Consider the following 15,984-nt stretch of genomic DNA (forward strand, 5'->3'; position numbering starts at 1 on the left):
TGGCATGTGTTGACTCGGCATTGCCAAAAGTGCCACTGGCAGAAAGGCCCCATTTCATTCCTTCTGACACTAAAGCAGGGTGAAAAACCTGTTTTTCAACTTCTGGGTGTCGTCTTTCTTTGCTAATCTAAATCTCCTCGTCTGTGTTTCTGGTGTGGCTGCACAGAATTCTGTCCCCACTTCGGTGGGCCTCATCCTTGGCCTAACAAAGCTGCAAACCAAGGTTTATTGCTGTTGTATGTGCAGAAGGATTTAGTTGGCACGCACATCCTCACAAAAACTGATGCAAGATCTCAGTCAGTGAGTTAATCCAGGACTCTAGCAGCAGCCTCATAAACACTCCACCCAGTGTTGTCAAATTCCAGTTTTGCCCTGTTGGTCCACCTCCTCACAGCCTTGACCACAGGATTTGCAGGTTTTCAGTTCTGTTTGCAACCAGAGAAAGCTGCGCAGGGGACTCACCAAGCCAGATTTAGGTGAGCACCGACAGCTGCTGCACCTCAATCTTGTAGGTTTGTAAACACACAAAAAACCATTAGAAAAGTAAATCTGATTGGGGTCATTTTCCTGAATTAAGAGTAATTTGAATTTGGTGCCTTTATCTTCATTTTGCTGACAATACTTCTAAGAGTCTACTAAAGTAAGGTTTTAAACCCAGGACTAAGGAGTATATTTTAATTGTGTGGTTGGCAAGTATCTGAATACCGTACTTCTTACACCATCAGCTGGCTCTGGTTTCTTCATGCTACCTTCAACAGGATAAATGTAGGTAGAGTAGCTGAGTTCTTACCCGCTCTAATTACTCATTGCTGAAATGTCCTCAATGAAGGTACACATTATTCTTGACTGCTCAACGCCCAGGTGTGGTTGTGTGCAAATGTGTGCATATGAAACAGGTTTGGATGGAAGAGATATCAATGAACTCACCTCAGATAACTACGTAAACGAACATGGTCTATCTAGCAGGAACAAAAAGTACCCTATTGAATTACTCAAAGGGACTTTTCCTGGGTTTAGAAAGACCGTCTGGTGAACTCTACTGAATTGGTTTCAAATGCAGGTGCTCAAGTAGTAGCGGCATAATGTGGAAAATTACCAGGGCATGACAAGACAAGAAGGCTTTTGTTGGCACTGAAAGTGGAGCATCGGGGGTAACGGTGTTGAATCTATAGACACATTCCAGGGGTTTAGGACCTGTCTTTTACTGTTAATACATGACTGACACTAAAAGGTTGTGTAACAGAAAGGTTGTGTAACAGAATGATCTACAAGTCATGTTTTGCAGCCTACAGTCAAGCATCTCCTACTTACATAACTATCCTATCCATATGTTCTTGGGTTGTTTTGATCAGACTTTTGTATTTAAGCGTTTGTCTGATTGGTAAACATCTTGTCATACCGTTTTCTTTGAATAAAAGACAACTCAGGAATCAGATAATCAGGGATCACGTTAACAACACCAAAGAAGGAGAAAAGATTACCTGGGGGACCCACTCGTTACTCGAAAGTGTTGGGAGCCACTGTCTTAGTTTAGCATGTTAGCAGTCTATCATTACTAATAGCAGTGAGCATGACCTACAGCTGTGGGTGATGGGAATGTCAAAATAAATCTGGCACTACATGAAAAGTCAAAAAATCCCCAAAGTCTGTAGGATTTATGAATGTAGTCTCAATCTGTCAAATAGTTAGCAATATTTCAGCCGGTTTCAAACCTACTATCTGATCAACATTGCCGTCTCTGGAGCCGCCAACACAGCGACAACGTTTCCCACATTTTTTCCAGTTGAATAAACACAACACAAACAAAAGTGTGTGGTTTGTCTGAATGAAAGAGTGGTCGGTATGTGGGGCATATAGCTGATTCTTTTGGAGTGCTGACGGAAGCAAATTCCATTTCATCCACTGCTTTATCCATTAGGGTATTAGGGTTTTCAAAACACCTCCACACAGGGAATTTCAGCTGGGCAATTCAGACCATTGTGCTTGATTGTAGAGTCAAATCAGCTCAACTGTTTGTGTATAAAGCATAACTAACCCTCCATTTATGTGGGTGTACAACTCATTTGTATTGGACATATTTTTTGAACATTCATGAGAAAATAAATCTCAAAACAGACGTGTATTACATCTGATAAATATGACAGTCCTTTGCAGACAGTTTGCAGACAAAAGGCTTCAACTGAATTATCTACCTGAAGATATAAACAAGTACAAAATCTATTTCTTAACTCAGTTTTAACCGTTAAACACTATGGAAGCCCATTTCTGCAGGTAGAAAAAAAAAAAGATGATGAAAACTAAGGTTAATGAAAAAAAAAAAATATGAGATAAAAGTCAAAATGATGTGATAAAGTCAAATTTATGATTAAAAGCCAAACATATGAGATTAGAAATGATCAGGACAACAAAAGGACTACAAATCTACAAGTGGTAAATACTCCACCATCTTGTCAGCTGACTGTCTGCAAGGTTAAACAGAGTGTCGGGTTGTCATAAGTTGTACAAGCTTCCCCTGGGTTATAGTGATTCAGCATTTTACAAACTGGTTTTCAGTCCATACTCTCACAAACCACCCTCAAGGTTGCTTCAAGTTGTGTAATTCTATAAATCACGTCATGGGAACAGTGGCAGAGGTATAAGTTGACATGGGGAGTGATCCAGATGATGATTACTCCTATTAACTCATGAAATTAAGACTGTCTCTGCCTGTGTGATGTTTTGCAGGCTTACGGTTATATTTCATTTTACTATTTTGATAAAAATACTTTAATAGCAAGAAGAAACTGTTTATTTTTAATCAACACAGAAGAAAACGTCACTGACAGAAGAAGGCTGTAATATCCATAAGTGACATAATAGAAAATAAGGAGATGAGATGGCACATGTCACAGAGCTCCACATGATGGACTTATACATACTCCCACTCTGAGCCGCTGAGCTATTAATAAGCTCCAGCTGTCTTCCCAAATTCCCTTTGTGAATGGGAAACTACACACATAAACTCTACTTGGGCTGATATAAAATTACTCAGCTACAAACACACACTGTAAATTTAGTTTTCGGTGACTCTTCTACGTGCGTTGTGCCTGATCATTGTGGTTCAACATCTTCACTGATAATCCATTTAAAAAGAGTTGTGTCAACAATCATGTGCCTTCCAGAATGACTCCTGGTGCAAATATAGTATCTCGAGGTGACATTGTGGAGCGTCATGGCCTTGTGTTTGTTATGTGGTAAACAGAAAGCCACAGTCCGGCACAGGATGTGATTAAGTCAAGTGCAGCTTAGTAAGAGAGCTATTTAGAGACTTCAGCTTTAATTGAATTGCATTCAGAGTATCCCTTCCACAGTAAACATAATAAGTCACACATGAGTGTACAGGGGGATAAATAATGGCGCTAATGAAAATACTCCCCCACCCCCACCCCCATTGTTAACTGAGAAGCAGAGCTGCAGCAGAGATAAGTTGGGCAACGAAGACACAACAAAACAGGCTGGTACAAGAGATAATACAGACAGGACAGACATTACTGTATCCATCACAAGGTTAAGGATGACGTGTGTCTCCTCACAAAACATTCATGAATCATGCCGTTTCCACCTGGTAATTTAAGGAAAAAAAAGAAAAACGAAAAGACAACAAGCTGAGAGCGCTAACAACAGGAGAATCAGAACGGGATCATGTAGTTGCTCTGGTCAGGATACGGGTAGAGACGTCTGACTGGTTTGGTACACCGAGCTCCGTCCACGCTGGCCCTGTGTGCGCATTCATCGCTGTCAGTCCTGCAGGCCCCACAGTGGCAGCTGAGAGCCACGGGGTAGGTGAAGACAGGGTTGGCGCTGATGGGACAGCCGGGCAACACGGCTGTGCGGTATTCCACTTTGTCATAAGTACAGCCTCTCTGGATAAGGAAGCGGGGGCCGAGTATGTCCCTCATGTTGCTGTCCTGCTCACCATACACAAACACATAAATGAACATTACACTTTCTTTAGGGCACTTCTGGCCAATACAAAGTGATGTAAAATGTAAAAAGGGTTACTAAACATTGATTCACACGATGGCAAAGGCATAAACTTTTACATGATTTCGCTTTCTGTCTGTTAATATTTCTAGGTACTTTTTTCCACCATTAGAATGAATGAATGACAGCACTATTCTTCACCATGAAGGACAAACTGCACATACCCTTGAGTAGCAGAATCCCATGCAGATGGTCGTGTTGATGGCCACACAGAAGTCACACTCTGGCCTCTCCACATACAGGGTGAAGTCAGTGGGTAAACACATGGGAACGGTTGGACTGAAGAGCAGAAAAAGGAGCCAGCAGCTGAACACTGCAGTCTCCATGTTCAGCGGGTGTTATTTTTTCCAAGCAATCCGGGACCTGCATGGGAAGAAAGATAAAAAAGACAAATTAACAACCAGATAACAGAAAGTTTGCAATCTTTAATGTTGTTTGTTCGCTCTGAATGTGAGTCACCTGCTCCAGAGATGGCAGTGCTTGCAGGCCTACTGATGCTGTGAGTCTGAACATCCCGCTGAACAGTATTTATGTGAAGATTATACAGTCCATCTTTATCCAAACTAGCTGTTATCTTCTATCTGTAACGGAAAAGGAAGAACTGAACTTTTACTCCATTATGTGGATTACATGAATTAATGATTTGCTTCATTAACAAAGTAACAGTAACCACGGAAGCTGACGCAATGGATTCTGCACAAGCTAAAACCTTCTGTGCAAATAAGTCCAAAACAGTGTCCACTTGACAAAAGGTGAAGAAGCTTCATGGCTGCTTGAAAAAAAAGGATAATTTATAAAGAGATAGTCAAACCAGGACTTTTTTCTTCCTTTTCCGAAACAAACATAATCTGGTTCTCATATGAGTTAAAATTAACTGAACAAAATGCACTTATGTAATACAAAATATTTCAAGGTACTTTCTGAATGCTGAGATGTGCATTGTGAGTTACAAATATCTACACCATTCAGCAATGTGCACAAGTCAATTCACAAGCTGTCACTGTCCAGACATGTACTGACTGAACATGAGCAGAAAACATTCAGGTTAGGTTTTATCTAATCTGCCCTCATAGTAAGTAAAATAAAAACTGCTGTAGCAGACATCAGCATTTATCTCTTAACACCAAATACTTCAGATACACTTACACAGATAAACTTCAAGCAACTGACAAGGCAATACCTTGACTCAAAAACCAATGAGGAGTGTTTTCCTCCAAACAATGCCAGATTTTCTTATCTATATTTTTGTTTAATGATTGCTGAAGGTAGTCAGAGTCTCTCTGACACATTAATTCATATGCGTGAAGCATTTGTGTCTATTCCCTCTTGATTTACAATCCAAAACGATTTCTCGGCATTCCTGTTGCCATGTTATAAATTGGGCTATCTCACAATGACTGATTTTCTTCTATTTTGTTTCAACCACAGCACCTGTTACTGAACTGAAGTCTTCATCTAATAACATTTACCTTGGATAATGCACACGGCTAACTGGCTCACGTGTATTGTCCTTTTCCAGTAGTGACTAAAGCCATCAGTGAATACGAAAAACATAAACAGTGCAGTGTAAGTTCAATGTCCATTTTAGTGCCTCATTCTTTTCCTAAACTCTTACTTACCTTTATAAACATTAACGCTAACTGCTTTTTTACATTAACTTTCAAAGAGTTTACTGAGTCTGATGCTCTCATCAAGAGTGACTTGAATGAAATCAACCATAAAATCTGTCTTCATTAGAATATAAATTTGAACAAGTCATCACTTAATATCTGTTGGACTCACATAAGGTCCCTGCAAACAGCTTAAACCTACATTTTATTTTGTTTTTACTGTAGACACATTTCCCAGCTGACATCTACATATCTTTGAGTTTGCATCACTGGAGTGATAAGCAAAATATACAGAGGTAAAGCAATAGTAATCACACCTGATTGTCTGACACATTAAAAAGGATGTGATAGCCGGAGCAGTGACCTGTCCCTGACTCCTGAATTTCCTCATAACTACCGAGTGACATGAGGTTTTATAAAGAGAGTTTGTGGATGTGTCACTATGTCATAATAAAGCATCAGGTTAACACGAACTGAGACACACCACAGGATCACCACCCTTTACTATCAATGAAATTCTGGCTGACTTCAGTACTTTGTATCCTTGATAGATCATTAACTAAAGTGAACTAGTCTTTATAGTCTTCCTGAAGACACCAGAGTTGACCAGACGCCTGCCGCTTGCATTTGATGTACTTTCGTCTATCAGTCAGAGCGACTCTGATAGCTGGATTGGATAAAACAACAAAGGACTTAAGCGCTGAACTCTTTGGATTTTTCTATTCTTTGTTGAAGGTTTGAAGGGAAATGTTTAATATGAGTGTGGCTGATTTAAATTCATCTAACAGTAGAGTCTAAAATACACTGAAAAGTGTTTGCCTTGCTGCATGTGTGCACTTTTGTTCTTCTTGTTGGTCTCAATGACAATTTCAGGATCATTTAGAGGGAAGAAAATCAAACATTAGCCAGATTGCATAAAACAGAAATCCTCAGTCGACAGTTCATAAAAAAGTGTTAGAAAAGCTGTTTAACTAACCATGGTTGGCACAGGTGGTCCAGTGGCCACTTTCTCCGTGTGGGATTATGTGGTGTTTGCTGGAACAATTTTGTTGGCGGCTGGCATTGGCCTCTTCCAGGCCATCCGGGGACGTAAGGAGACGAGCAGCGCTGAGTTCTTGCTGGGTGGACGGCAGATGACAGCTGTGCCGGTTGCCATGTCACTCACTGCCAGCTTCATGTCTGGCATCACAGTCATCGGCACACCTGCTGAGGCCTACCGGTTCGGAGCTGCCTTCTGGCTCTTCGGCTTCTCCTACGCCATCATGTCTGCCATCACTGCCGAGGTCTTTGTCCCGGTTTTCTACAGACTGGGGATCACCAGTGCTTATGAGGTAAGGAAATGTCACAGACTTTTAATTATTATATTGGTACTAAGGCTGGCTGACAGGGAGCAGGAAATTACAGTGAAAATATCAATAAAGATGACACGTTTTATTGGAGGGCTACATAAAACGTGACCTTGGCTGTAGAAACTTGTACGTAATGAAACTGTTATAAAAGTGTTTCCTCTGAAAGGTTGGTGGACATTTCAGTTAAAACTAAAGAAAGAAAAACAAAAATGTGGATGCGTGAATTAAACACCATTTTAATGATGTCTGACCATGTTTCCTTTTCATTTCTAGTACCTGGAATTGCGCTTCAGTCGGCCAATTCGGATAATTGGGACATCAATGTACATTGTACAGACGGTAACTAAACATGCCTTTATTGAAATCAAGAGGAATATTCATTTTCATTTTTGTATTTAGATAATTAAAAACTAAAGTACAAAACCATGAAGAATGGAAAAAACATCCATATTAAACACAGTCAAAAGCACCTGTCTTTTTCTCTGTTTGACTTTATGTAAAAGATAACAATTCTGAGATTGATAGGAATCACATGCTTGTTGTGTTTCCACCTAATCAACTAATGGTGGCCTCTTTTCTCAGGCTCTCTACACTGGTTTGGTCATCTATGCTCCAGCTCTTGCACTAAATCAAAGTAAGTCTATATATGGGCTTTTTTTTTTACAATTATGAATAAAAACTACTTTGTCAGATGGCATTGTCATGAGTCCTGTGTTTTGTTTTTCACTTGCCACAAACTCTCCCATGTACTTCTTCTGGACAACAAACAAGGGTAGACAAGATTTTCTTTGCATATCAGCCTAACTTTACTGAAAATTAGTAAACCTGAGATGCAACTTGGTGTTGTTGTCTAATCTTTTCAGTTGAATCTATTTTTTTCTGGATACCAGAAATTGTGTGCTATGGATAGAGTTGGTAAAAGATACAGCAGGGTCTCTTTCTCTAATGTTTGTCGTAAACACAGGTTCACTCTAAAAACAAAGAGACAACCATGTGCAAAATGACTAGGATGGATCAGAGAGGTTATGGCGACTTTGGCTTAAAGTTACTAAAACGGTCACATGTTGTTATGTCTCAATAGGCTTATTTTGTTTATATGACTCATGATGGAACTTGTTTTTATTACTCAGTTACAGGACTTGATCTATGGGGAGTGCTGGTGGCTACAGGAGCAGTGTGCATAGTCTACTGCACTTTGGTTGGTACCACGTGTGTCAAAATGTGTATTTATAACTATAGTGTATTTATTTATAACTGTTTAATCAAAAGCAGGCTGGGTCATTATTTTACATTTTGGTGTCATCATACTATTTTATTCTGTGGTCTGATCTGCGCAAAGGCAAAGTATCTGCATGAGAATGTATACAGTAAAAGTACACATTTGAACAAAACAGTTAGCCGCAACTATCACGACACTGGAAAGACTTGATGGCTGTTGTTTCAGGGCGGTCTGAAAGCAGTAATCTGGACAGACGTGATGCAGATGGTGATCATGCTGGCAGGTTTTGTGGCTGTTATAGCCCGAGGAGCTGTGCTACAGGGAGGCCTGACAAACATTTGGGAGGACGCAAGGAAAGGAGGCCGACTAGCGGCGTTTGAGTAAGTACACAAGCAGACTTGTGGCCAACAGTATTTGTTGTTTGCTTGTTTTAAGCTGGTTATGATACCAAAATAATGTGGCCAAATCAAAATTTGATCAACTGTCTCATAATCGTTTCCTGTAACTCTTAATTGTTCTTGAATCCAATCTGTTCTGCTCACAGTAATTAAGAAAACTGAATATCAATTATGCCTTTTCATTGCCCTATAAGCGTCACCCCACGTCCCCATCATTACCTTCAATATTCTGTCATGTTTTTTTACTTCTGTCACAGTTTTGACCCAGATCCTCTGAAGCGACATACTTTCTGGACTATTGTAATCGGCGGCAGCGTGATGTGGACCTCTATCTATTCAATCAACCAATCCCAGGTGCAGCGCTACATCTCCTGCAAAACCTTGGGACATGCCAAGATGTGAGCATTCCTGCAATGCAATGCAAACAGTAAACTATTGGCAGTGAGCGAAGGTTCATGCACTGACAAGTCTTTTTATATCCCTCAGGTCTCTGTACGTGAACATGGTTGGCTTGTGGCTAACTGTGAGTCTGGCTGTGTTTTCTGGCCTCACCATGTTCTCCATCTACAAGAACTGTGATCCACTTTCAAACGATGATGTTGACACCCCAGACCAGGTGATTACAGCTGCCACTGTCTTTTAATCAACCATCACAATGATGGCATGTTCATACCTGTCAATATTTGGGTTTCAAAAATAAGGAGGTCTTTAGGGTGGGGGTGGAAACAGGTGGAACGCCGTCCTGCTCTAGCAGCTAACGCTTAAGCAGCCTGTCTGTAAAATTCTGTTTGCAGATTAAACTTCATAGACAATCTGGCAACTTGGGTGAGGTCAAACATATTTAACCTATCGTAAAAATAACTAAGTAACTAATAATAAAGTTTGAAAGCCATGCAAATTACAAACATTTCTTACTGTAGGTGAAACAACAAAATAGGATGCCGCTGGGAGATGGCCTTTAAATATGGGAGAAACTCTGGAAAAACCAGAATGTTGGCAGGTGTGGTCATGCTGTTTGTAATGTAACAAAGCATTGGCAGTAAAAAATGCTTTGTATTTATAAACCAGTTGCTGCCCTACCTTGTGATGGATATTCTGGCAGTTTACCCTGGAATACCTGGCTTGTTTGTGGCGGCTGCTTACAGCGGTACGCTAAGGTGAGACCTGACACGAACAAGGAAAAAATGTAGTCAGAAATATTGTGTTGATAAGGAAATGCTCCAACAGATAAGACACAATGCTAAAAAAGAATGAGCTGGCAATACCTAGATTATGTTGCTTCCTGTGAAAAGTCCACGTCATTGTTCCACTGAAGATTGAGCAAGTTGTTGTTGCATTGATATTTATGAGAGCCACTATCTATATGCTACCTGAGACTAACCGTATCCATAGTATAATCTGCTTTTTAAATGAATCTGCCTTTCTGTTCTATTTTTTTCCCCAGCACGGTGTCTTCCAGCATTAATGCCCTAGTTGCTGTCACTGTGGAAGACTTTATTCTTCCAGTGTTCAAAAACCTCACAGAGAAACAGGTGTCCTGGATGAACATGGGCTTGAGTAAGTTCCACAGTAGATCAAAAATGAGCAGGGATTACAAAAGCATAGTTAAGCATAGGTTGAGAGTGGCTAACAACTGCTTTGAAGAATTCCTTTCTTTAAAATCTTCTCATTTATAAAGAAATATTTTGAAATTAGACACTTTAAGCCTAAATTAAGTCTATGGTGCATTCTAGTGATCATGAATACTACGGTATCCGTTCACAGGATACCAGTAGACACCAAGATAACCATTATCTTGTTATTCTTAGCTGGTAATAAAAAAACTGTTTACAGTACTCGTGTCCAGGTTACGGCATGGTCCAACGTAGTAGAGATAGATGGACTGAAAGCTGTGAACAAAGACAATCTTGTTTGCTCAAAGACAAATTTAAATCATTACTCGTGAACAGTTTCCAAAAAAAGACTTCACAGGACATGATGCACAAACTGGCTAATGCTACAATAATCTCAAGTCTTTCATCAGATGGATTTACTTGGATATAAACCTGGACAGGCAGGAACATGCAGGAACTACGGTCTAATCTTCTTTTGGCAGGGTTAGATCAAGGGTGTGGCTTCGCTGTCTTTTGAGAAGAATTCTGCAGCAAAGACACAGTTTTCTTAATTCAACACAGACACTGGATTCAAAATGGACACAATGTTCCTGTTCATTACAGTGTAGCTGTAGGTGTTGATAAGAGCTGTCATTTATGGTAGGTAAATAGGTACAAAACACAGTTCCTGTTCACAAAGTTCATTTCAGGACAACTAAAAGACCTTTTTAACACCTCCAATAGGTAAGCCTACTGGGAAATCAGTTTGCATAACCTGTGTTCAGTTCTTCTCAGCAGTAGATAACAGTAATTACCAGTGATATATTTGATCAAATTAATGTGACCTAGAAAGCCGCCTGCACCCGCATCCCACTGTCGCAATACCCCCACTTTTAGTTAGTAGGTCGTCTCCTGACAGCCAAAATCAAATGCAAAAACATTCTCTTTGTCTTGTTGTTTTTTTAAGGACTTTTATACATTATACACTTTTATACATGAAATTAGTGTTCGGCCACTAAAGGCCATTTTGAAAATTTAATGAATTAAATGCTTTTCAAGACCTTCAGATACCCTGGACAAACATGCACAAAATTCAAAATCCAAAAAGCTCTTTTAAATTGATAAGGACTCAGATTTCAGTTACATGTACATCTATGTAAAAAAAATGTATATGTATGTTCATTTTAGAAAAAAAAAAAAAAGTAGCCTATCTGCCTTAGAGTTTGTACCACTGATTGTACCATTGAAAGTTGTGATTAGATCCTTTCTTTTAATTCAATAATGCAGATTTTAACATCTTCACAGGTGTATTCTTTGGTGCCCTGTGCATTGGGATGGCTGGAGTTGCTTCATTGATGGGAAGTGTTTTGCAGGTAAACCTCTCCAACACCATGCACTAGCAGTACTGCAGCCATGTGTTGCTCTACAGCACCACAATGTGTTGAGTATTAAGAATTACAAGCCTTCTGATGGTTTTGTATTTTCAGGCAGCTCTGTCCATATTTGGCATGATCAGCGGGCCTCTTCTAGGTCTTTACCTATTAGGCATGCTGTTCCGCACACCAAATTCAATAGTGAGTACTTCCTTTCTGGAACATTCACTTGCACAACTGCACCATCTCCCGACACAAAGAAAACTTTACAAACGTGTCACGTGGAGGAAGTATTTGACTGCAGTTTACTTTGCAGGGAAGCCTCGTGGGAATGATCATTGGTCTAGTGTTGACTCTGTGGGTGGGGATTGGAGCCCAGATTTACCCACCAACGGCTGAAAAGACAAATCCTCTCCCACTCACCACTGCAGGGTGCAACAACACAATGGGCGAAAACTACACAACACCAGCTACGTGGACCACTCCAGTGACTCTGAGCCCACAGCCTGAGTGAGTCATATAACATAAATAAACATACATCAATAAAGTTCCATCAAGCACACGATATGGTCACAATAAATATAAATATTTATCAGCATTTTAATGTAGTAAATGTAGACAAAGCACAAACATGATTCAAGGCTTTAAACTGTCCCCAACGATTTCCTTCCTCTAGCCAATTCATCACAAAAAGGGAAAAAATTCTCAGAATAGATTTCATTTGATTGGTCGATCAACATAAAATGAATCCCTGACTACTTTGATATTATATTAATTGTTTAAGTCTCTTTTTTTAAGCAAAGATGTGAGGATTTGCTTAGGATTTGCTTTTTCGTATTATCTAATTGTAAACTGAATATCTTTGGACTTTTGGTTGGTCAAAACTAAATGTAACCTTAGAATTAATTGAGACAATAATCTCCAGATTAATCGATAATAAAGATAATCTTTATTTTTAGCTCTATTTCAACCCTGTTGGTGTGACTGTGTGTCTAGAATGAAGGAAGGATGTCTGATAAATCGATTTCCTCTGTGTTAGTCTCAGACCACCTCTGGCAGACAGCTGGTACTCTCTGTCCTACGTCTACTTCGCTCTCTTGGGAACATTGACAACAATGGTGTCTGGCCTGCTGGTGAGCTCAATCACAGGTGAGACATTATCTAACCTCTACTTTCAAAACAAAGGCATATCGATACTTGTATGTTTGAAATGTTCAATATTATCATCCAAATCTACCATAAAACGGTTATGAGAATAGGTATCTATTTCATTTTAGGTGGATGCAAGCAAGAAAAAATCAACCCTGATCTATTCGTGAAGATGAGTGACCTGATCTGCTTCAGCTGGTTTAGTAAATCAGAGGTGAGAGACTGACCTTTGATTAGATATTTGGTAACAATGTGAGGATGCATTACTTACCAACTACACACGATTCTGTCAAGTTATTAATAGTTTGCTAAATGTTCTCTACAGGAATCTGATGTCAAAGAAAAAGCTGCAGGAGAATTTCACATGGACGCTGAAAACCCAACATTTGCAGACTCTGACATGACGAGTAAAAATGTTGAGATGGCCACAAAACTGTAAAGCTACTATATTAATTCACTGTTCTTTCCAGGAATCATTATTATTTCATCACATTTTATTTAACACATAAATGACAAGCCACAATTGTATTGCTGCTACATTCCTGTGGTGCATTTGATTTGCAAACGCAAATTAATTTTATGTTTGTGCCTATTTATGTTGATATGAATTGTGTGTTTTAAATATGCTGCTGAAATTGAGATACAAAATAATTCCGATTACACATTAAGAGGCAACTTGACAATTCGCAAAATGACCGACAAAACTAAAACAGAACTTTAGAAGAATCTAATTCAAATTCCACAACTTGCCTTGTTATGTTGCTACTCAACTGTCGTGCTTAAACAACAGCAAAAACAATTCATATACATAGTAAATGTCCCCAACATCTGGTGGTATAGAGCTTTAATTAGACCAGGATGTTGAAGTTGTCGTAGTTTTCCTCAGAACAATAGGGTATAAGACATTTAAAATGGTTCAACAAGGGTCACCACATCTTTTGCTCCACTGATTGACCTGATCCTCCCATTTCCTGTCTGGCAATGATGTAGCAACTTTTACCGCTCTTTGTTCAATTGTTCTCCCTGATTGCGACTGCTGTCTCTATATTCTCTACCTGAACACTGTCACGTTCACTTTTTTATTTCATGCTAACACAGACAGGCACACTGGAACATTGTATTTCTATTTGTTTATTTCCTTGTTATTTTATGTGGAATTTGCAAACTCTTCATGAACTACCAGTATGAATTATTGAAAATTTCTACTTGTTAATAAATATTTTGTACAAAGTTTTAGTGTGCTGACCGAAAACACACAATTTCACCTTCAGTGAGTATGACCTTAAAATGTCAGTGAGAGAGAACACAGGGCTCCAGGAAAAATAAATGTACAGTGTAGTTAATAATTTGGCAACGCGTTTTCTCTTTTACTCAGGGCTATAAAATTTATTTGAGCTGAGCAAGGGAGAGGCAGGCAGACAGAAATTGAGCTTTGGTCTAGGTAATAACCCTGCCCTTTGTCTCCTTGGCAACATACAATGGAGGAGGTTTACAAAGCATCGACCTGCCCACTTTTACCTGCCACTTTGCCAGCAATCTATCCCTTTAGCCGTATCAGGTTTGTAGGAAGTGGAAAGTCAGCCGTGACATGGAGGCAGACTCACTGCTAAGGTAGTGAACTAAGTTCTGACAGGTACTAACAAAACAAGGTGAGCCTGATTTTCTTCATCTGTCTGATTTAATCTACAGCCATATGTTCTGCAAAAGTAATTTACTTTATTCATCGAGTTTTGAACTTCGCGATGGGAGAGGAAGATTAGAAGTGTTTCCATCAACTACAAAAGATCAGTTGATAAGAAGTTGTGTATTTTCTTAGTGCGTACACAGTCATGTTTAGTGTGTATGAGGTCATTTCCTGCAGCTGATCTGTTGTAAGTAGATCTGTAATCTTTGAAGATTTACTGCCAATGACGTACTTACAAAAGATCATATACAATGTTTAAGGTATTGTTTCCATTGTGTAACACAGGGGGTCAAACTTTTTACAGTTGAGACCTTAACTGTAAAACTTTATTAGAGACATTAAGATAAGGTAACCATGTATGATTTTACTGTGTCTATTTTATGGAAGTGTTTTTCAGCTCATGTTTTGTTACCCAATACAGAATTTAATGACCATGGATACCATCATTCCTACCCTGGCTTGTTACCTTCTGGCCATTTCTTTTGCTGTGGCACAAACAGAAAATGGGAATTTGACTATCACACCTACGATAACAACCTCTGACTTAAACCTGACACACACAACTGCTCTGGTAACTCCATCTAATTCTACTGTACATGTAACTGTCTCAAACTTGACTGACAACACAACTCCATTGACCAGCACGACCCAGCACGATGACACTTTCACAACTACAGCAGCCACAACTGAGAGCACAAGTCCTCTCCAGACTTCTCAGTCAACAACCATCATGAGTCCTCTCACCAATAGTACATCTCTGACCACAACACCTGGCACTCCAACATTAACTGCAAAGACAACACCTGCGATGCAGACAACACCTGCGATGCAGACAACAGGAGGTTACACAAGTACACCTCATACTACAGTAACTACAACTGCAAATTCATCTCACACTGTCAACACAACCTCAGATGCACCGGACAGAACCACACAAGGTAAGCATCAGGCTTCCTGTTTTATCAATAATTTAATCACTCATCGTACAGAAAGTTGATATTTAACTCAAGTGATTAACTTTTATTGCTTCCTTTTTTTTTCTTACCAGCTTTGCGACTAAACAGTTCAGAAAAAAACATGACTATTATCTTCAGCGCTGTACTTGGAATGTTTGCTATGGCACTGGTTGGGTTCATGCTTCACAAATGCAAACACAAAATCCAATATCTGCATCGACCTCTTAACATTGATGACACGGGTAAGGAGTTTCCCTTCATCATACAATCAATACGAACTATTTTGTTTATTATTTGCAGTGAAAAATACAGTACCTATTTAATTTTCCACAGATGCATTTGTGGCAGACGATGACACACTCGTAATTTCTGGAGGACTTTATGATGGCCATCCAATATACGACAACGTACCAACAGCCTCAGAAGACCAATCTCAATTCCGCCTCGAGTTCCTTCATTAAGGAGAGAGCGTTCCTACAGTTTGAGATCACCTTTGGTGCTTGACAGGCATGGACTAAACCAAGTTTCCACATCTGCCAATCAGTACAATTTCAAGACTGAGATTTCACCCCAGTGAAATTCAAATTCTTCATGAAAGGCTAACAGCAGAGAGGAGGGGAAAATGACACTG

At 39.5% G+C, this 15,984-nt stretch overlaps 2 protein-coding genes across 3 annotated transcripts; one reads left to right on the forward strand and one right to left on the reverse strand.

Annotated features, from left to right (window-relative positions):
- Positions 1-2,781: 2,781 nt before the first annotated feature.
- On the reverse strand, positions 2,782-6,693 carry tshba (thyroid stimulating hormone subunit beta a). Of its 2 annotated transcripts, XM_084348386.1 has the most exons (4): positions 6,610-6,685; positions 4,483-4,604; positions 4,188-4,386; positions 2,782-3,947 (listed from the first exon to the last, which is right to left on the reverse strand). In XM_084348386.1, exons 3-4 carry the CDS (start codon positions 4,347-4,349, stop codon positions 3,669-3,671), a joined length of 441 nt encoding a protein of 146 aa, XP_084204512.1. In that variant the 5' UTR covers positions 4,350-4,386; positions 4,483-4,604; positions 6,610-6,685; the 3' UTR covers positions 2,782-3,668. The 2 variants fall into 2 exon arrangements, with proteins under 2 accessions (XP_084204512.1, XP_084204513.1); XM_084348387.1 differs by lacking the exon at positions 4,483-4,604 and having other exon boundaries at positions 6,610-6,693.
- slc5a8l (solute carrier family 5 member 8, like) lies at positions 6,051-14,833 on the forward strand. The gene is made up of 15 exons (XM_084348383.1): positions 6,051-6,964; positions 7,256-7,321; positions 7,565-7,616; positions 8,113-8,180; positions 8,427-8,581; positions 8,857-8,997; positions 9,086-9,215; positions 9,668-9,756; positions 10,044-10,156; positions 11,497-11,564; positions 11,679-11,765; positions 11,881-12,074; positions 12,604-12,713; positions 12,842-12,927; positions 13,039-14,833. The coding sequence occupies exons 1-15, from the start codon at positions 6,611-6,613 to the stop codon at positions 13,150-13,152; spliced, it is 1,827 nt and encodes a 608-aa protein (XP_084204509.1). The 5' UTR covers positions 6,051-6,610; the 3' UTR covers positions 13,153-14,833.
- Positions 14,834-15,984: the final 1,151 nt, after the last annotated feature.

The sequence above is a fragment of the Pagrus pagrus genome, assembly GCF_965226575.1.
Source record: "Pagrus pagrus genome assembly, chromosome: 3".
Taxonomy (NCBI): Eukaryota; Metazoa; Chordata; class Actinopteri; order Spariformes; family Sparidae; genus Pagrus; species Pagrus pagrus.